General features: G+C 42.9%; 1 protein-coding gene across 1 annotated transcript in view; it reads left to right on the top strand.

The window, feature by feature from the left end:
* The first annotated feature begins 20,137 nt into the window (after window positions 1–20,137).
* The window catches only part of kcnh5b (potassium voltage-gated channel, subfamily H (eag-related), member 5b), a 479,712-nt gene continuing 477,409 nt past the window's right edge, over window positions 20,138–22,440 (top strand). Inside the window, exon 1 of the mRNA XM_063061314.1 lies at window positions 20,138–20,210. Within this exon, the coding sequence (XP_062917384.1) occupies window positions 20,138–20,210 (73 nt within the window). The remainder of the gene's footprint in view (window positions 20,211–22,440) is intronic.

The following is a 22,440-nucleotide window of genomic DNA, read 5'->3' on the forward strand; positions in this document are numbered from 1 at the left end:
GGATTTTTAACATGAAAATGGATTGGGAAAACCAGGTCTTTACTGGACCTCAAGAGAGAGAATTTGTAGAATGTCTAAGGGATGGCTTTTTAGAACAGCTTGTTGTTGAGCCCACTAGGGGATTGACTGTGCTGGATTGGGTGTTGTGCAATGATCCGGAGTTGATAAGTGAGCTTAAAGTTAAGGAACCCTTGGAGAATAATGATCACAATATGATTGAGTTCACATTGAAATTTGAGAGGGAAAAAATAAAATCCAATGTGTTGGTATTTCAGTGGAATAAAGGAAATTTCAATGGCTTGAGAGGGGAACTGGCCAAAATTGAATGGAAAGGGACATTTGCAGGAAGGACAGCAGAGCAGCAATGGCTGGAGTTTCTGTGAAAAATGATGGAAGTGCAAGGCAGATATATTCCAAATAAGAAGAAATTTTCAAAGGGAAGAAGGACACTACCGTGACTGACAAGTGAAGTCAGAGCCAAAGTAAAAGCAAAAGAGAGGGCATACAAGGAAGCCAGAGCTAGTGGGAAGATAGAGGATTGGGAAGCTTTTAAAAACTTGCAGAGAAACTAGAAAGGTCATTAGGAAGGAGAAGATGAATTATGAAAGGAAGCTAGTGACTAATATCAAAGAAGATACCAAAAGCTTTTTTAAGTATATAAAGGGTAAAAGAGAGTTGAGGGTAGATATAGGACCAATACAAAATAATACTGGAGATATTGTAATGAGAGATGCAGAGATGGCAGAGGAACTGAATGTGAATTTTGCACCAGTCTTCACAGTGGAAGACGTCTGCAGTATACCGGACATTCAAGAGTGTCAGGGAAGTGAAGTTTGTGCAGTGAAAATTACAACTGAAAAGGTGCTCAGCTGAATGGTCTCAGGGGTGGATAAATCCCCTGGACCTGATGGAATGCACCCTCGGGTTCTGAAGGAAGTAGCTGGAGAGATGGTAGAGGCATTAACGATGATCTTTCAAGAATCGATAGACTCTGGCATTGTACCAGATGACAAGAACATCGCAAGTGTTACTCTGCTATTTAAGAAGGGTGGGAGGCAGCAGAAAGGAAACTATGGACCTGTTAGCCTGACATCAGTGGTTGGGAAGTTGTTGGAATCGATTGTTAGGAATGAGATTATGGAGTACCTGGAGGCACATGACAAGATAGGCCAAAGCCAGCATGGTTTCCTGAAAGGAAAATCCTGCCTGTCTAACCTACTACAATTTTTTAATAAAATTGCAAACAGGGTAGACAAAGGAGATGCAGTAAACGTGGTGTACTTGGATTTTCAGAAGGCCTTTGACAAGGTGCTGCACATGAGGCTGCTTAGCAAGATAAGAGCCCATGGAATCAGAGGGGAGTTACTAGCATGGGTGGAGCATTGGCTGATTGGCAGAAAACAGAGAGTAGGAATAAAGGGATCCTATTCTGGCTGGCTGCCGGTTACCAGTGGAGTTCCACAGGGGCCAGTGTTGGGACCACTGCTTTTTAGGATGTATGTCAATGATTTGGTATTAATGGAGTTGTGGCTGAATTTTCCGATGATACAAAGGTAGGTGGAGGAGTGGGTAGTGTTGAGTAAACAGAAAGCCTGCAGAGAGACTTAGATAGTTTAGGGAATAGGCAAAGAAGTGGCAAATGAAATACAATGTTGGAAAGTATATGGTCATGCACTTTGGTGGAAGAAATAAACGGGCAGACTGTTATTTAGATGGGGAGAGAATTCAAAATGCAGAGATGCAAAGAGAATTGGGAGTCCTTGTGCAAGATACCCTAAAGGTTAACCTGCAGGTTGAGTCGGTTGTGAAGAAGGCGAATGCAATGTTGGCATTCAATTCTAGAGGTATAGAATATAAGAGCAGGGATGTGATGTGGAGGCTCTATAAGGCACTCGTGAGATCATACTTGGAGTATTGTGTGCAGTTTTGTGCTCCCTATTTTAGAAAGAATATATTGACATCGGAAAGGGTTCAAAGGAGATTCACAAGAATGATTCCAGGAATGAAAGGGTTACCGTATGAGGAACATCTGGTAGCTCCTGGGCTGTATTACCTGGAGTTCAGGAGAATGAGTGGGGATTTCATAGAGACATTCTGAATGTTAAAAGGCCTGATCAGATTAGATATGGCAAAGTTATTTCCCATGGTAGGGGATTCTAGGATAAGAGGGCACAACTTCAGAATTGAAGGACATCCATTTAGAACTGAGATGCAGAGAAATTACTTTAGTCAGAGGGTGGTATATCTGTGGAATTTACTGCCATGAACAGCTGTGGAGGCCAAGTCATTGGGTATATTTAAGGCAGAGATAGGTAGGTTCTTGATCAACCCTGGCATGAAAGGGTATGGGGTGAAGGCAGGGGAGTGGGGATGACTGGAAGAATTGGATCAGCCCACGATTGAATAGTGGAGCAGACTTGATGGGCCAAATGGCCTGCTTCTGCTTCCATATATTATGATCTTATGGTCTATGGTCTTTTATTTTCCTTCCCAGTTTCCTGTCTTCTTCCCATCATAATCTTTGACACTGAAGAACCTATCAACCTCCACTTTAAATATAACTCAATGACTTGATCTTCACAGCTGTTTGTGGCAATGAATTCCACAGATCCACCATTCTCTAGACATCTGGCTAAAGAAATTCTTCCTTGTCTCTGTTCCTAAGGGACTTCTTAATGTTTTGAGTTTCACTGAGATCCTTCCCCACCCCCCCAATTCTTCGAAACTTCAGTGACTGCAGGCCCAGAGCCATCAAGCGCTCCTCATAACTAACCCTTTCATTCCTGGGATCATTCTAGTAAATCCCCTCTGGACTGTCTCCAATAGCAATACATCCTTTCTTAGATATAGGGCCCAAAACTGCTCACAATTCTCTAAGTATTGTCTATAAGTGCCTTATAAGCCTCAGCATTACATCATTGCTTTTATATTCTTGTCCTCTTGAAATTGCATTGCATTTTCCTTCCCTATTACCAACTCAACCTGCAAGTTAACCTTTATGGAATTCTGCATGAGAACGCTCAAGTCCCTTTGCACCCCTGATTTCTGAATTTGATCCCTGTTTAGAAAATAGTCTACACCCTTATTCCTTCCACCAAAGTGACTGACTGTACACTTCCCTACACTGTTTTCCATCTGCCAGTTCTTTGCCCATTCTATTAATCTGTCCAAGTCCTCTGTAGATTCCCTGCTTCCACAATATTTCATGTCCCTCCACCTATTATCAGCAAACTTGGTCACAAAGCCATCAATTCCATCGTCCAGGTCCTTAACATACCAACATGAAAAGCAGCAGATCCAATTTTACAGAGAGGCTGCAGACGTATAATGAGCCCTGTCATCTTTGAGGATAAGGTGCCCTTGGAGCCTCTCCTCTGACCCTAATTATTTGTCCTGTGGCCAGACTATAGAACTGTGATATGATGTGTTAGTTATGCGATTGTTTAGCTTTTATAAATGATCATCAAAGCTGCTATAAAAAACCCACCTGCTTCACCTATATCTGTCAGAGAGAAAAATGTTACTACTAACTGGTCTGATCTACCTGAGACTTTGATTTCACACAACAGTATTGTCTGTTGATAGTTATTGTATGAGGAAATGAAAATATGTGCTACATTCCCATTGTAAAATGTAAGCTGTTTAAGAACGGTATTGAGTGGTTACGCTACAAATGTGATTAGCATCAGGGTCCTTGATTTTTTTGTATGAAGCGAATCAAATTCCATTTTGACCAAGTTACAATCTGTATTTTTTTTGCTGGTACATTGGAGATAGAAGATTAACAAAGATATTTTTCTGTATTCGAAAGTGTAAATATAATATTTATTTGTTTATATATGCCTTATTCATTTATTATATTGTCCCGGCCTAATTCTCACAATGATAACACATTGAGAGATATTATTTTTGGCATTAATCAGCGATTACTGCACAATAAAATCAAAGTCAAACAAAGTTTATTATCAAATTACATATGTGTATGTTTCTATTTACTACCTTAAGATTTATTTTCATTCAGGCAATTACAGCAAAATAAAGAAATGTAATAGACATAGATACATAAGCAAAGACTGACAAACAACCAATGAATAAGACATAATGGGGCATGGGCGGGGGGGGTTGAATTTCTTCTTGATAGTAATCAGGAGTAATCATCAGCAAAGAGACGAGTGGTAATAATTTATGCATTTTACAGACTTATGATGTATATCTTGAAATAGAAGATATGACTGTGTTTGATCTGGTATCAAACAATTGAAGTTGCATAAGACAACAAACACAGGAAAATCTGCAAATGCTGGAAATCCAAAGCAACACACACAAAATTCTGGAGGAACTCAGCAGTTTTGGCAGTATCTGTAGAAAGGAATAAACAGTTACCCTTCAAGGACCCCCAGCCGAAACGTTGACTGTTCACTCTTTTCCATAGATGCTGCCTGGCCTGCTGAGTTCCTCCAGCATTTTGTGAAGTTGTATAAGACATTGGTGAGGCCTAATTTGGAGTATTGTGTACAGTTTTGTTCACCCTCCTATAGGAAGTGGGCACGTGGCCAAGTGGTTAAGGCATTGGACTAGCGACCTGAAAGTCGAGAGTTTGAGCCCCAGCCGAGGGAATGTGTTGTGTCCCTGAGCAAGCACTTAATCACACATTGCTCTGTGACGACACTGGTGCCAAGCTGTATGGGTCCTAATGCCCTTCCCTTGGACAACATTGGTGTTGTGGAGAGGGGAGACTTGCAACATGGGCACTGCTGGTCTTCCATACAACCTTGCCCAGGCCTGCGCCCTGGAGAGTGAAGACTTTCCAGGCGCAGATCCATGGTCTCACAAGACTAGTGGATGCCTTTACTTTACTTTACCTATAGGAAAGACGTAAATAAGATTGAAAAGGTACAGAGAAAGTTTATAAGGGTGTTGCTGGGAACATAGAATCTACAGCACATTACAGGCCCTTTGGCCCACAATGTTGTGCCAACCATGTAACCTACTCTAGAAACTGCCTGGAATTACCACCCTACCACATAGTCCTCTATTTTCCTAAGCTCCATGTACCTATCTAAGAGTCTCTTAAAGTATCTGCCTCCACCACCGTCGCCAGCAGTGCATTCCACGCATTCACCACTCTGTGAAGAACTTACCCTGACATCCCCTCTGTACCTGCTTCCAAGCACCTTAAAACTATGTCCCTTCATGTTAGCCATTTTAACCCTGGGAAAAAGCTTCTGGCTATCCACACAATCAACGCCTCTCATCATCTTATACACCTCTATCAGGTCACCTCTCATCCTCCGTCGCTCCAAGGAGAAAAGGCCAAGTTCACTCAACCTATTTTCATAAGGCACACTCTCCAATCCAGGCAACATCTTCGTAAATCTCCTCTGTACTCTCCCTATGGTATCCACATCCTTCCTGTAATGAGGTGACCAGAACTGAACATAGTACTCCAAGTGGGGTCTGACCAAGGTCTTATATAGCTGTAACATTACCTCATGGCTCTTGAACTCAGTCCTACGGTTGGTGAATGCCAACACACTATACACCTTCTTAACAACACTGTCAACCTGTGCAGCAGCTTTGAATATCCTATGGACCCAGACTTCAAAATCTCCGATCCTCCACACTGCCAGGAATCTTACCATTAATATTATATGCTGTCTGTAAATTTGACCTACCAATATGAACCACCTCACACTTACCTGTGTTGAACTCCATCTACCACTTCTTAGCCCAGTTCTGTGTCCTATTGATGTCCTGTTGTAACTTCTGACAATCCTCCAGGCTATCAACAACACCTCCAACTTTTGCGTCATCAGCAAACTTACTAACCCACCATTCGACTTCTTCATCCAGGTCATTTATAAAAATCACAAAGAGGAGAGGTCCCAGAACAGATCCCTGTGGAACACCACTGGTCACCATCCTCCAAGCAGAATATGAACCATCCACAACCATCCTTTGCCTTCTGTGGGCAAGCCAATTCTGGGTCCACAAAGCAAGGTTCCCTTGGATTCCATGCCTCATTACTTTCCCAATGAGCCTTGCATGGGGAACCTTATCAAATAACTTATTGAAATTCATATACACTACATCCACTGAGTTATAAGGACCTGAGTTAAAAGGAAAGATTGAATAGATTAGGACTGTATTCTATAGAACGTAGAAGATTGAGAGGAAGTTTGATAGAGGTATACAAAATTATGAGGGCTATAGATAGGGTAAATGCAAACAGGCTTTTTCCACTGAGGTGGGGTGAGGCTACAACTGGAAGTCATGGTTAAGGGTGAAAGGTGAAATGTTTAGGGGAATGTGAGGGGAAACTGCTTCACTCAGAGGGAGGTGAGAGTGTGGGATGAGCTGCCAGTGCAAGTGGTGGAAGTGATTTTGATTTCAATGTTTAAGAGGAGTTTCAATAGGTACGTGGATGGGAGGAGTATGGAGGGCTGTGGACTGGATGCAGGTTGATGGTACCAGGCAGTTTAAATGGTTGGGCATGGACTAGATGGGCCAAAGGGCCTGTTTCTGTGCTGTAGTTTTCTATGACTCTATTAATTGGAAAACTACAAATTTAGTCAAATTACGACGGGTTGTAGGGTTGAATAACTGGTGAGTTCCTTTCATCAGCCAACCTAAGGATCGATCCCTGAACTGATTGAGCTAATCTGAACAAGTGACACCCTTTTTTACAGCTATCTGAAGAAACTCTGTAAGTTTTATGATTTTTATCTTGGTTTTAATACCACCTCATTAATAGCTGTAAAATAGAGCAGAGGTGAGATGAAAATCAAAGAAGGAAGGGAATGGAAGGCTGTTTTGTCCTAGACAGTTGTCTGCGCTGATATCAGGAGGACATTTATTTTGGGTATTTAGGTTTCTTGATGAAAATGTAACTGATTGGCTGACATACAATTTTTTTAATCAGACAGTTATAATAATTTAAATGTTGACACTGAGGTAAGATAGATATTTTAGGAGAAAGGACAAAATTCTGGGTCAAAAAGTAAGTTTAAAGGAAGAAGAATTGGAAAAATGATCAAGTTTTCCAGAGAAAATTGATGCTGCGGCTGGTAATATTGTGTTGAAGAGTCAAAGCTGGAATTAGAATTGGTTCATTGTTGTTACATGTACAGAGATACAGTGAAAAAATTGTCTCTCAATCTGTTCATACAGATCATATCATTGCACAGTGCATTGAGGTAGAACAAGATAAAACAATAACAGAATGCAAAATAAAGTGTAAGGGCTACATTGAAAGTACAGTGCACGTAAAGTTGGAGAGGCTGTAGGGCAAAAGAAGTCCCAGAAACAAAGGCTAACAGAACCACCGAGGGACTTAGATATGAGGGTGAGAGTTTCCATTTGGTGGATTTGGAGCAACTACTGTAGATGGTGATGAAGTTCAGAAAGCTCAGTGCAGAATCTAATCTGCATAAATGACATTTACAAAGGTAGGAGGGTGGAAGGTATCATTGGAAAGACCTGATCTAGAAATACAAGGTCACGAATAAGGGTTTCAGTTACAGATGCCGGAGGCAGTGGTGGGGCAGAGAACGCTATAGAACCTCTCAGCAATTAGAATAGCAATCTCTAACAATGGATATGCTCTGTTCACCTCTCAAAACTTGCACTCCCCCATTTTGCAGTAGTGTATGTCATGTATACAATGTACTGAATCAACTCGCCAAAAACTCCTTTGACATTATCTCCCAAAACCTACAACCTCTACCACTTAAAAATAAAGGCAGCAGACATAAGGGAATATTACCTTCTGGAAGTTTCCTTCAATGTCGCTCCCCGTGATGATATATTCTTGTTTCTTTGTGTAGTAGCTGTGTCTACATCCTCAAATATGTTACCAAGTGACCCTGTAGGACCAGATGGGTATGATGGATATCCACTACCACCTAATAACTGGTGACTGGACATCCGTTTTAAAAGAATTAGAAAATAAACTACAGATGATAATCCTGCAATATTTTGAGGATTTTTTATTTGTTTTCAAAATTCAACTTTGTTTTCAAGGAACCTGAATTAAGAAAAGTTTGGAGGAACTCAGCAGGCCAGGCAGCATCTATGGAAAAGAGTAAACAGTCGACATTTCGGACCGAGATCCTTCATTAGGACTGGAGAAAAAAGATGAGCAGTCAGAGCAAGAAGGTGGGGGGAGGGGAAGAAAAGATATGCCCGTTGATTGTGATATTCAAGCTTCTTATGATTTGCAAAAGAAGTAAGTTTACTTTGTAGTAGAGCTGCTCGCCAAACAGATTTCTAAAAACTATATCGATTCTTTATTCTGAGTCGCGAAATGCGGTTGTTCTTCTCATCGTTATTGCTGGGCAATCACTGAAAGATATTAAAAAGTATTTTTCTTGCTTTAGTGAATGTTGGAGATTGAGCTGGTGTTAGAGTCTGGGTTGATGTGGATCTTATGGCTGAGAAATTAGTGCAAATATATCACATAAGAACACAAGAAATAGGAGCAGGAATAGGCCATCTGGCCCATCGAGTCTGTTCTGCCATTCAATAAGATCATGGCATAACTGATCATGGACTCATCTCCACCTTCCTGCCTTTTCCCCATTACCCTTAATTCCCCTACTATGTGAAAATCTATCCAACCTTGTCTTAAGTATATTTACTGAGGTAGCCTCCACTGCTTCATTGGGCAGAGAACTCCACAGATTCACCACCCTCTGGCAAAAGCAGCTCCTCCTCATCTCTGTCCTAAATCTACTCCCACAAATCTTGAGGCTATGTTCTCTAGTTCTAGTCTCACCCACCAGTGGAAACAACTTTCCTGCCTTTATCTTATCTATCCCTTCCATAATTTTATGTTTCTATAAGATCTCTTCTCATTCTTCTGAATTCCAGTGGATGCAGTTCCAGACAACTCAATCTCTCTTTATGGTCTAATCTCCCTCATCCCTGGAATCAACCTGGTAAACCTCCTCTGCACCACCTCCAAAACCAGTATATCCTTCTTCAAGGAGACCAGAACTGTATGCAGTTCTCCAGGTGCGGCCTCACCAGTACCCTGTACAGTTGCAGCATAACCTCCCTAATCTTAACTTCAATCCCTCTAGTAATGGCCAACATCCCATTAGCCTTCTTGACAGCCTGCTGCACCTGCAAACCAACCTTTTGTGATTCATGCACAAGCACTCCCAAGTCCCTCTGCACAGCAGCATGCTGCAATTTTTTAATTATTTAAATAAAAATGGTTTCATTTTTCCTTCCAACATAGATGACCTCACTAAGGGATTGGATTGTGACTGTGGTGTAGTGACATTTCACCAGCAAATCAGTCAGATCAGAACTGAGACAAGATCATAGACCAATGAAGATACTAAATTAGTGTAAGTTGTGTTTTTTTGGTATCTATTATCTTTCAAACAATGAGTTACTTTAAAACAGGTAACTCGTTTGAACAGTAAAAGAACTTAAATAATAAGCTCCATAGTGCATTGAATTCAGAATGTCTTCAAAGATTCTTGAGAAGAACACTACCTGTTAGTCCATTTCATTACAATGCAGCCCAATTAGTGGAGTCTTTAAACTAGAGCCATGTCACAGAAGCAATCCCATTTATTTAGTTACAGTGCCACTGATACGCAGGTTATGAATTTGGCCAAGAATAACTGGGAGTATGTCAATTTGTCATAGGTTAATGTTATCCTTGGTCTTCAAAGGAAGGGGTAGATAAAGTTGTGGAATCCATATGTTTAAATGAGCCTGTTGGTTGTAGGTGCCCTCCCAAGTTCAACAACTTTTAGAGAAATTTATTTAGAGAAATCCACCTAGAAGCTGCTCAGTAAGTGCTTATTTCTCTGCAGCCAACAGAAATCTTCAGGCCTCTTTATAGCTGCTCAGTAGCTCCCTCTCCATGATATCGCTTTCCCTGACTTGTCTAGTAGCAATACGTTGGGAGAATCAGCAATGCTGATCTCACCCCACCTTATACAGTCTCTTGGCAACTCCTACCACACACTCAGACAGGGAAGATTCTGGTTGAAGACATTTAGTGGGGATAGACGCTGCTTCTCCATAATTTGCTCATTTAAACACTTCCTGGATCTGGTGATTTATAATGCTGGACGAAGCAAACAGTACTCTGGACTAACAGCATCTGCAGAATCTCCTGTGTTTATGATACTTCTAATTCAGTAATATTAACTTTAAAATAAGTAATTTGGCTTCTTTGTTTGCCATGGTTGCTTACTGTTGACCAATAGCTTTTCCTCCATCTAGTAAATGGAACTGTTTATTGACTGATTTACCCTCAGAATTAGATATTAAACCTGTTCACTAAGCTTAACATCAGGTAGTGTTATCTGAGCCATTAGTAATTGCTATGCCCTACATATGGTCATTTTTGAAATTTGAATAATAAAGTTTTTATTCTTTTGTGAGGCTTGTAAATCAATAGCTCAATAGGTTCAATAGGTACATTTAATGTCAGAGAAATGTATACAATATACATACTGAAATTCTTTTTCAGCCTCATACTGGCATTATCAGTTATTTTTATACGTATAGAGAGCTCAAGCAATAGGACACATTGAACGATGAACAAACAAACCAATACAAAGACATTCTTCATGTCTATTGTTAACATTTTGGCTTTAAAATATAACATCTTTCTTGTAGGTAGATGACCAAAACTGCACACAGTACTCTACCAGAAAAAGTGGGATCTCCCAGTGGCCACCCATTTTAATTGCACTTCCCATTCCCATTCTGACACGTCTGTCCATGGCCTCCTCTACAGTCGCGACGGTTGGAGGAACAACACCTTGTATTCCTTCTGGGTAGCCTTCAACCCGATGACATGAACATCGATTTCTCGAACTTCCAGTAATGGCCCCCCACTTCACCATTCCCCATCCCCTTTTCCCTCTCTCACCTTATCTCCTTGCCTGCCCATCGCCTCCCTCTGGTGCTCCTCTCCCTTTTTCTTTCTCCATGGCCTTCTGTCCTTACCTATTAGATTCCCCCTTCTCCAGCCCAGTATCTCTTTCACCAGTTAACGAATAGGGTTCCCTGGTCCTCACCTACCACCCCACCAGCCTCCGGGTCCAACATATTATTCTCCGTAACTTCCGCCACCTCCAATGGGATCCCACCACTAAGCACATCTTTCCCTCCCCGCCTCTCTCTGCATTCCGCAGGGATCGCTCCCTACACAACTCCCTTGTCCATTCGTCCCCCCCATCCCTCCCCACTGATCTCCCTCCTGGCACTTATCCGTGTAAGCGGAACAAGTGCTACACATGCCCTTACACTTCCTCCCTTACCACCATTCAGGGCCCCAAAAAGTCCTTCCAGGTGAGGCAACACTTCACCTGTGAGTCGACTGGGGTGATATACTGCGTCCGGTGCTCCCGATGTGGCCTTTTATATATTGGCGAGACCTGACGCAGACTGGGAGACCGCTTTGCTGAACATCTACGCTCTGTCCGCCAGAGAAAGCAGGATCTCCCAGTGGCCACACATTTTAATTCCACATCCCATTCCCATTCTGTCATGTCTATCCACGGCCTCCTCTACTGTAAAGATGAAGCCACACTCAGGTTGGAGGAACAACACCTTATATTCCGTCTGGGTAGCCTGCAACCTGATGGCATGAACATCGACTTCTCTAACTTCCGCTAAGGCCCCACCTCCCCCTCGTACCCCATCTGTTACTCATTTTTATGCACACATTCTTTCTCTCACTCTCCTTTTTCTCCCTCTGTCCCTCTGAATATACCTCTTGCCCATCCTCTGGGTCCCCCCCCCATTGTCTTTCTTCCCGGACCTCCTGTCCCATGATCCTCTCGTATCCCCTTTTGCCTATCACCTGTCTAGCTCTTGGCTCTATCCCTCCCCCTCCTGTCTTCTCCTATCATTTTGGATCTCCCCCTCCCCCTCAAACTTTCAAATCCCTTACTCACTCTTCCTTCAGTTAGTCCTGACGAAGGGTCTCGGCCTGAAATGTCGACTGCGCCTCTTCCTACAGATGCTGCTTGGCCTGCTGCATTCACCAGCAACTTTGATGTGTGTTGCTTGAATTTCCAGCATCTGCAGAATTCCTGTTGTTTTCCAGTTAACTTACCAGCTCCCTACTTCACCCCTCCCCCTCCCAGTTTCACCCATCACCTTTTGTGCTTCATCCTCCCCTCCACCCCACCTTTTAACTCTACTCCTCATCTTTTCTTCTCCAGTCCTGCCGAAGGGACACGGCCCGAAACGTCCTGTACTTTTTTTTCCATAGATGCTGCCTGGCCTGCTGAACTCCTCCAGCATTTTGTGCGTGTTTCTTGGATTTCCAGCAACTGCAGATTTTCTCTTGTTCACAATACTACAAGTTAGGTCTCACCAATATCTTATACAACATCAACATAACGTCCCAACTCCTGTTTTATTTATGAAGGCCAACGTGCCAAAACTTTTCTTTATAACCCTATCTACCTGTGATGCCACTTTCATGGAATTATGGATCTGTATTCCCAGATCCCTCTGTTCTACTACACTCCTCAGTGTCCTACCAGTCACCGTGTAAGTCCTATCCTGGTTTGTCCTCCCAAAGTGCAAAACTCACACTTGTCTGCATTAAATTCTACCTGCCATTTTCAGCCCATTTTTCCAGCTGGTCCAGAATACGTTGCAAGCTTGATAGTCTTCATCACTGTACACTACACCCCCGATCTTGGTGTCACCTGCAAATTTGCTGATCCACTTTGCCACATCATCATCCAGGTTGTTGATATAGAAGACAAACATCACTGGACTCAGCACCAATCCCTACAGCACACCACTAGTCACAGGCCTCCAGGTCAGAGAGGCAACCATCTACTACCACTCCCTGGCTTCTCCCACAAACCCATTGTCTAATCCAATTTACTACCTCATCTTGAATGCCAAGAAACTGAATCTTCTTGACCAACCTCCCATGTGGGACATTGTCAAATGCCTTGCTAAAGTCCATATAGACAACATCCACTGCCTTGCCTTCATCAATTTTCCTGGTAACTTCCTCGAAAAACTCTAAAAGATTGGTTAGATGTGAACTACCACACTCACAGCCATGCTGACTTACCTAAATCAGTCCCTGTCTAACCAAATACTTATATATCGGGTCCCTTAGATCCGATTATTTTTTAGTTGAACCTGTATTTTAAAAAAGCTTTTTATCAGTGGCTTATAATGCAAAGAAAAACAGTAATTGAATTAATACATTAAGTCAAATTCTCTAACCACACTGAGTATTTCCTGCATTTTCTCATTTTATTTTGGAAAATATGTCCACTGCGGACTTTGTGAACATTTAGTTACATGCTCTCAATGATATTTTTTGGACATAGCAAGTTCAGCAGCCATTTTGATTTAGGAATTGTAAATAATAATGGGAACTGATAGAGTTGTTGTTGTTCCTGTACATGCCTTGTGGCGCATCGGGTGCCAACCTTGCTGTTTTTTCAGCATTTGTCTGTTTTTTACGAGGCTGAGTTGCTAGCTTGACGCTCAACCAGCATGGATGAAAAGCGTGCGAGGAGCTGGCTGGATTTGAACTTGGGACCATTTGCCTCAAAGTCCGGTGCTGATGCCACTACACCACTGGCTGTCTGAGTGATAGAGCAGATGGAGCATAATTTTTTCTGAAGATAGGGAAATCCAGAAAGGTAGATCACCAAAGAACATAAATAAGCAAGAATACTGTTCCAACAATTATAGTTATAGAGCACTACAGCACATTACCAGGCCCTTAGGCCCATCTAGTCTGTGCTAGCTAGGTCTTCTGTTGTGTGCTGGGGCAGCAGGCTGAGGGTAGCAGACACCAACAGAATCAACAAACTCATTCGTAAGGCCAGTGAAGTTGTGGGGATGGAACTGGACTCTCTCACGGTGGTGTCTGAAAAGAGGATGCTGTCTAAGTTACATGCCACCTTGGACAATGTCTCCCATCCACTACATAATGTACTGGTTGGGCACAGGAGTACATTCAGCCAGAGACTCATTCCACCGACATGCAACACAGAGCGTCATAGGAAGTCATTCCTGCCCGTGGCCATCAAACTTTACAACTCCTCCCTTGGAGGGTCAGACACCCTGAGCCAATAGACTGGTCCTGGACATATTTCCTGGCATAATTTACATATTACTATTTAATTATTTATGGTTTTATATTGCTATGTTTATACTCTATTCTTGGTTGGGGCAACTGTAACGAAAATCAATTTCCCTCGGGATCAATAAAGTATGACTATGACTACTATGCATAGTCCAACCTACCTGAGTACTATAGCCCTTCATACCTCTCTCGTCCATGTACCTATCCAACTTCCCTTCAGTGTTAAAATTCAACTTGCATTTCCACTAGCAGCTTGTTCCACACTCGCACCACACTCTGAGTGATGAAATCTCCCTCAGATTCCCCTTAAGTATTTCATCTTTGACTCTAAACCTATAACTTCTAGTTCTAGTTTTAACTCAAATGGAGGGGAAAATTACCTAGAAGAATTCATCTTATCTATACCTCTTATAATTTTGCAAAACTCTATGTGATCTCCACTCATTCTCCTGTGCTCATGTGAATAAGGTCCTCATCTGTTCTAACATTTCCCTGCTTACTTGGGCCCTCAAGTCCCGAAAGCATTATGTTAACTCTCTTCACAGGTATTGCCTGGCCCAGCTCAGAATCTTCTACATTTCAATATTTATCCAGATAAAAGGAAGCACTTCGACTTGTGTAAGACTGGCAAGATGCTGGAGTCTCTTAACCTGCCCATGGCCTCTGCATCCCCTCGCAGCTCACATTCCCACCCAGTCTTATATTACCTGCAAACTATATTTCTCCCTCATCAATGTCATTCATATAAATGTGATTAGCTGGGGTTGAAATGCTGACCCTATGGTAAGCTGCTGGTTGCTGTTGTTAATCAGAAAAATATCTGTTTACTCCTACACTTGGATTCCAGGCTGCCAACTTCTTGTCTAATTGTAATTTACCACCAATCCATTGTCCTTTCGTCTCTGCACGCTGCTCTCTCATAAATAATCTCATTGAAAGCTTTCTAAAATACACCCTATTCACTGGTTTCACTTTATTGATTACATTCTCAAAAAATTACAGTAAATTCTATAAAAATGATTTCCCTTTAATTAATCAATGCTGTTTTTGACTGTTCTTGTCACTGATTTACAAATTATTTCAGAATGGACAGGGATTTTCCTCATCATTGATACGAGGTTAACTGGTCCATAATACCATTTTTTCTCACTCCATATATTAGCTATCCTCTAATCAGTAAGAACTGATCCAAAGTCCAACGAATGCTGGACACTGACTGCAAGCGCATCTGTTGTTTCTAGGGCCTCTTCCTTAAATATTCTGGGAAGCCGAGTTTTGGGCATTGGGGATTTGCAGTCTACCCGTGGGATTCAACAGCTCTCCTTACACTGTTTTCCTCCTAATAGTGATTTTCATCAGCTCCTCAACTTTAGGCTCTAGGTTCCATAACGCTTCTGTGAGGAAATTTAAACAATAGGGAGGAAAGAAACAAACAAACTCTGGAGGAACTCAATGGGTCATTGAGTGTCTGTGGGGAAAGGAATTGTCAATGTTTCTGTTTGAAGCCCTATGTAAGGAATAAAAGTGGAGAAGAAAAGATAACTGATGTAGAGAGGAGATGGGTAGGGACGAGACTGAGAGGAATGAGGCCATAGAGAGATTTGAAGACAAGGATAAGAATCAACTTAATGCTTATCATTACTAAGAGTCTTGTGGTGGGAGAAGGGGTATGATGCATTTTTGAACTGCTTTCAATGATTGGCAGTAGTACCCGATAGAAATAGAAATATATAGAAATATAGAAAATAGGTGCAGGAGTAGGCCATTCGGCCCTTCGAGCCTGCACTGCAATGCTGTCTCGCTTGGCAGTAGTACCCGATAGAAATAGAAATATATAGAAATATAGAAAATAGGTGCAGGAGTAGGCCATTCGGCCCTTCGAGCCTGCACTGCAATGCTGTCTCGCTTAGTGAGTTCCCCCAGCATTTTGTGTGTGTTGCTTGGACTTCCAGCCTCTGCAGATTTTCTCTTGTTTGTGAATTGATTTCTATCTTTTTCCTTAGCTATCTTGAAACTATTATTTTTTATGATCACTGGTCCCAAAGTGTTCCCCCACTGGCACATCCACCATTTTCTCAGCCTTAATCCCTAAAAGAAGAACAGGAAGCTTCATGGACAGATGTGGTCATTTTCACAGGCTGAAACCTGCCCTTTCAAGCTCTCAGATGAAGCCCCATCTCTTGAAAATTGGCTCCTTCAAGCCATCTGTTATTGAAAATGCCATCTATGCCTTTGTCACCTGTGTGCTTGACACTTACAGTGATTTCCTGGTCAGCCTCCTGCTCTCTATGATCAAAATACTAAAGCTCGACTCTTTCATTACTTAGCTGAATACACTTACCATACGTCAAGTGCCCACACACCCATCACCACTCTTCTCACTGACCTACAATAGCTCTCAATCCCCAATGCCTCCAATTTAAATTTCCACAGTATCACGCACAAAATCGGGGAGGAACTATGCATGTCAGGCAGCATCTATGGAAATGCATTAACTGTCAACGTTTCGGGCCGAGACCCTTCATCACCAGCCATACCCTTCGATGTTATGGGATGCAAGAGAGGACATCTTGAAAAAGTGCTTCCTGAGTTGCTGCGTTTTTCCAGCATTTTGTGTGTGTTGCTCTGGACTTCTGGCATCTGCAGACTCTCTTGTGTGGGTGATATGTGAAAGCAGCCATGGGGTGATGTAGGTAGGTGTGGGAGGGGTTGAAGTGAGAAGTTAAATTTCCCACACTTGCATTTAAAATCTTCCCTTAAGCATCTATAACTTTGCCATTGTTACCTTCTCCAAACCCATGACTTAATCAGAGTTTCCTGATTCCAACTCTTGTGTGTCCCTCAGTCCTTTATACTTTTTAGGCACCAGAATTTTGATTTATCTCCCTTTGCTCACCTTCAGTAAATAAAGTAATTTGGTTTATTTTTGTCACATATACTGAGGTTGAGTGGAGAACTTTGTTTTGCATGCTATCCGCATTGCATACAGATCTTTTCATTGTAACAGTGCTTTGAGGCTGTAAAGGAAAAACTATAACAGAATGCAGAATAAAGCTTTACGGTTACAAAGAAAATGCAATGCAATTGCAAGGCCATAGCTAGGTAGACTATGAGGTTGAGAATTCATCTTGTACTAAGGAACAATTCAATAGCCTTAGAACAATGGGGAAGAAGCTGTCCTTGGGCCTAGTAGTAAGTGTTTTCAGGCTTTTGTATCTATTTCTTGTTGGTGGGTTGGGGGTGTTGGAGAAGAGAGAATGTCTGTGGTCAGTGGGGTCTCTGATTATGTTGACTGTTTTTCTAAGGCAATGAGAAGTTTAGACAGGATCCATAGATGGGAGGTTGGTTTCCATGATGTGCCGAACCATACAGTCTCGGGCAGAGCAGTTGCCATACTAAGCTATGATGCATCATTATAGGTGATGGTCAAAGAGTATCTCCCTCCTGAAGAGGTAGAGGCACTGGAGGGCTATAGTGGCTGTGGTGTCTATGTAGCTGGACCAGGACAAGCTTATGATGATGTTCCGTCAGAAGAGCCTGAAGCTCTCGACCCTCTCAACATCAGTACTGTTGATGTAAACAGGAGCAGGTACACTGCACCCTTTTGAAGTCAATGACCAGCATGTTGTTTTGCTAACATCGAGAGAAAAGGTTGTTGTGAAGACACTGTGCCAATAGTTTCTCTATCTCTTTCCTATACTCCAATTCATCATTACTTGGGATTTGGTCTTCTGCAGTTTTGACATCTGCAAGTTTATTGATAGAGTTAGATTAGAGCCAAATGTGGCCACTCAGGGACTATAGGGAGTAAAGCAAGGGGTTGAATACACAGGCTTGGGAGGCACCAGTGTTGAGGATAATTGTGGTGGAGGTGTTGCTGCCTAACATCACTGGTTGTGGTCTGTTGGTCAGGAAGTGAGGATCCAGTTGCAAAGGGAAATTTTTTGAGTCCCAAGTCTAGGTTTTCTGTATGTGTTTCCTTGGACTTATAGTATTGAAAGTGGAGTTGTAGTTAATCAGAGTCTAATGTGCTCCAAAGATTAGTGTTGGGCCAGGAAGATGGCATTTGTCTTTGACCTATTCCAGCAGCAGGTGAATTGCAATGGGTGGATAGAGTAGAGGTGTGCCAGGACCAGCCTCTTGAAGCACTTCATGATGATGGATATTAGAACTTCATCATGATGGTGATAGTCAGTAAGATATGTTACCTTATTTTCCTTAGGTGCCAGGATGAGAGTGGTCTTCTTAAAGAAGGCGTGAGCCTCACATTGAAGTAGGGAGAAGTTAAAAATGTTTGCAAATATCTCTCTCAGCTGATCAGTGTGGCATCTGAAGATACTGTCAAGGACACTATCTGGGCCAGATGCTTTTCATGGCTTTACCCTCTAGAAGCCTGATCTGTTATCTGCTACAATGACTGTGTGTTTAGGTGTACTGAAGGTGTTTTCTTTCTCATTCCCTCCTTCCCTCCCTCTTTCAATGGCCCATCTGCCCATCCCATCTGGTTCCCTGTCACCTTCCTGCCTCTGTCCCACACTCCCTCTCCACCCCGTTTCACCCGCTCATCGACATCTCTCCTTCAACCCACCATCCACCAACTTCTATTCCACTCCTCCCTTGCCGGCTCTTTTCTCTCAGACCCGATGCAGGGTCTGGACTGGAAACATTGAATTAAATCTTGTGCCTGCACGGATGCTCCTCAAACTTCCAGTATTCTGACCTTTGTCTGACTTATCTTCTCACTCTCTTTCCTTCAACTGGCTACTATGAGGGGGCACAATTTTAAGGAGATTGGAGGAAAGTATAGGGGGGGAGGTCAGAGAGTTTTTTTTTACGGAGAGTAGTGGGTGTGTGGAACGGCTGTCGGGGTGGTGGTGCGGGCAGATACAACAGGGACTTTTAAGAGACTTGGAGAGTACGCGAGTGAATGAAAAATGGAGGGCTATGGGGGAAAGGGAAGGGTTAGAGTATTTTAAAAGATCGGCACAACATCGTGGGCCGAAGGACCTGTACAGTTCTGTATTCCGTCTCCCTCTCTTCCTTAAGATCCCGTTTGAAGTCCAGCCTTAAAGTTTTTAGCCGCATCCTTGTCCCGCATCTCCCACTTAGCTGAGGACTCCTGAGTTATGATTATATTCCGCGGAATACTCTGGGCATGTAGGCGAAAACTGTTACAGAAATTGCTGAAGTTGTCGGCGCAATTATCGGTAATTTAGCCCTCAGACCGCCCTATTCTTTCCGGAGAATTTGTAGCTGATCGTCTTCTCAAATATAATTACAACCACAACCCGCTGTAACTAGTGCTGGGATTATTCCCAGGCTGAGGCTGGTACAGCCGGGAGACAGGAGTGATACAACGGATTACGACGTGGGAGAGAAGGTGCCCACAATGGATATTTTACTTCTGTTCCCGTTAAATTTGGAGGAAGGAAACGTGAAAAAAAGCAGGTGTTAAACTGGATAATCGTTCCAATGTAACACTAACCTGCTCACTTGCTAATGCCCGAATGAAGACCCACCGCCAGAAAATACGGTCCCTGCCGTATTGTGGGAGCTTGCTGTGTAGGAATTGGCAACAGTATGTTACTGGCTGCAAAATGTCTTGGAAAAGTTTTGGAAGGGTTTAGGAGAAGCGCTTCAGGAATAAACGACTCAAGTAGTTCGAGAGGGTTTAGGCACGGATGCCCCAGTGGGGTGGCGTTTCTCGGGGTTGGACGGAGTGAGGGTCTTAGCGGGGATGGTGAAAAGTTCCATGAAGCTCTCCACCTATCCCCTCTGGCTCCACCGCCGTGCCCCCACCTCGGTAAGCGGTGTGGCAGCGAGATGGTACATGCCTCGGGAGCGCAGTGCGCAGCTGCGGCGCCTGGTAGCTGCCAGTGCCAGCGATGTACCAACAGCGACAGGAACTGCAGCCCCAGCCTGGGCGCTAACTATGAGTCCACTCCCACCAAAAACTGACCATCTGCCCCGAGTCGCTGAAAGCACTCGCCGCCCAACAGCATCTTCCAAAAACTCTGCAAACCCAGGATGCCCGGTGGGAAAAGAGGCCTGGTGGCACCACAGAACACTTTCTTGGAAAATATTGTCCGGCGATCCAGCGGTAAGCAGACACTCGCAGTGATGCGCTAGAGCACTTCATAGGATTGGCAGAACGCGAGGCTTCACCCTGTAACCATCAGCATTTCTTGACTCCTTTACTTAATCTTTCATTTTCGGAGTTGCACATAGAATTAAATTAGATTTGAGTAGATCATTTGCGATGTAGCAAAGCAAAGCAGACCTTTATAAACTGGAAATCATTTATGCTTTGGACTTAAGACTTCATTTCGGACCTGTCTTAATTTGTTAAACCACATCCCACAGAAACAACAATTTCACAAAATCTGAGCGTTAAAGCACGATGTGACCTTTAGAGGACTGCTAAGCATGAAGGAAAATTAATTTAGAGAAAGACTAGTTATTGGACCCTTATGAAAAGCGATGTTAAACTTGTGACTAAGCTGCGTGCAAATAAGGAATCTGTATCCTCTATATGCCGAAGACAATTATTCGTTTTTTTTTAGTTTTAATTCAACCACTTAACAAGACTGTCACTGAACATGATTAACGTTGGTAAAAAGCAAAACGCCGAAGCGTCTGACAGTGTGCGAGGTGCACAGGCGAGCAAAAATTGACTAGTGGTGGTACTTCGTTTTGGGGAAAGTGCCTGCGTTTGTTAATTTGGCGCCGATCCAAACGTGCGGCGAGTGACAGATAACTCTGGGCAAAGACTTGGCAAAACTGGGGGATTTCCAGAGAACACCTGGACCTTCACTTTAAGTCCAGTTCTAGTCTGCGCGAACTAACGCAACAGAGCTCCACAGACTGAAAAAATTGGAAGACTTGGTTTGTGCAAACCGTGCTGTGGGGATGGAGGCGTGGTTGTTGGTTACCGGTACAAACTCTGCAGTTATTAATGGGATGTAAATATGTCCACGTAAAGCATGCCGTTTCTTCCACCTTGCGTGGTCTTTTTTAACAAATGGTACTCAGTGCTGAACATTCATCTCTAAACAGACATAATAAGACTAACCACAAAACGTGCAGTCATCAGCCTTAAGGATAAAATCCATATTATGATTTACAGCATTGAGATCTCGCTGGTGTGTGCATCGTGTATTGACACAAATGTATCTTGAAAGGTTTTTAATTTGTATAGTTTAGTATTTCGCGCTATAGATGGTAGCTTTCAGTTCGGAAGGGGTGGAATTTAAGAGGAGGAAGGAGGTGATGGCTTCGTTTGGGTTATTTTGCTGATACAAGTTACGTCTGTTTGGCTGTTATATATAAAAGATGCTGTGGTCCGTTGGAATTTCAAGTTCCCACACGCTCCATTCGCTAATTATTAAATCAAATCAGCGGTGGACTATTCGCAACTGGAATCGTTTCATCATCCCACCAACTCAAAGTGGTATTTTTCCTGCCGTTACGGGTCGCTGTTACTCCTCACTCAGTGGCACCTCACCACCACCTCAATTCCTTAATTAGACCCAGACCACCGAAACATTCACCATCTCCCTCCAAACCCCGTTCACAATCATTAACACGAGGACGCGTGTGATGAGCCTTGGCGGCAACTAACTCCTGAGGCGACAAGTCTGCGAACGATTGCGTTAATAATGGCTTCCAGTTAATCTCTCAAAAGGAACTCTCAGTAAGTCGGATAGCATCTGGGGAAAGAGAAGGGAGCTCATCAAGGCTTCGACCTGAAACGTTAACTCCTCTTCTCTTTCTGCAGATGCTGACTGACCTGCAGGGTTTTTTTTCCTTTGCCCGATTTTATTTCAGATTTCCAGCACCTTCAGATTTTTCCCCCCAATTTGGCGCATGCCCATTGCTCATCCTAAAGTTGACACCATCTTCAAGTTATGAAGCTCCTCCGAGTCGGCCTAAACGTTCCTGAAGTCAGAAAGGATCAAAGGGGTAAACGCTTGGGGCTATAATAAAAGACTTCGAAAAAATTCGTTGAGAAGCTTTAGCAGTGCATTTAACTCCTCCTCGAAAATTAATGAAATGTCGCTCGTTTCAAAATCTATACGAAGCATTAGGTGAATTTCGTTGCGTTAAAAGAGTCAAAAACATCTCACAGAAAAAAAACACACACGGTATCTATTGTCAAAAACATTTGAAGACCGCAGAAAATTATTAGATATAAGATGCGCTTCAGGATTCTCGGAATGAATGGGCGGTTGGTAATTGGTAATTCACGCTCACTGTAGGATGAAGAACACCGCATGTTTACGAACACCACCGCAAAATCAGGTCCACGTTAACCACTGGCGCGCAGATTG

The sequence above is a fragment of the Mobula hypostoma genome, chromosome 1, assembly GCF_963921235.1.
Source record: "Mobula hypostoma chromosome 1, sMobHyp1.1, whole genome shotgun sequence".
Lineage (NCBI taxonomy): Eukaryota > Metazoa > Chordata > Chondrichthyes > Myliobatiformes > Myliobatidae > Mobula > Mobula hypostoma.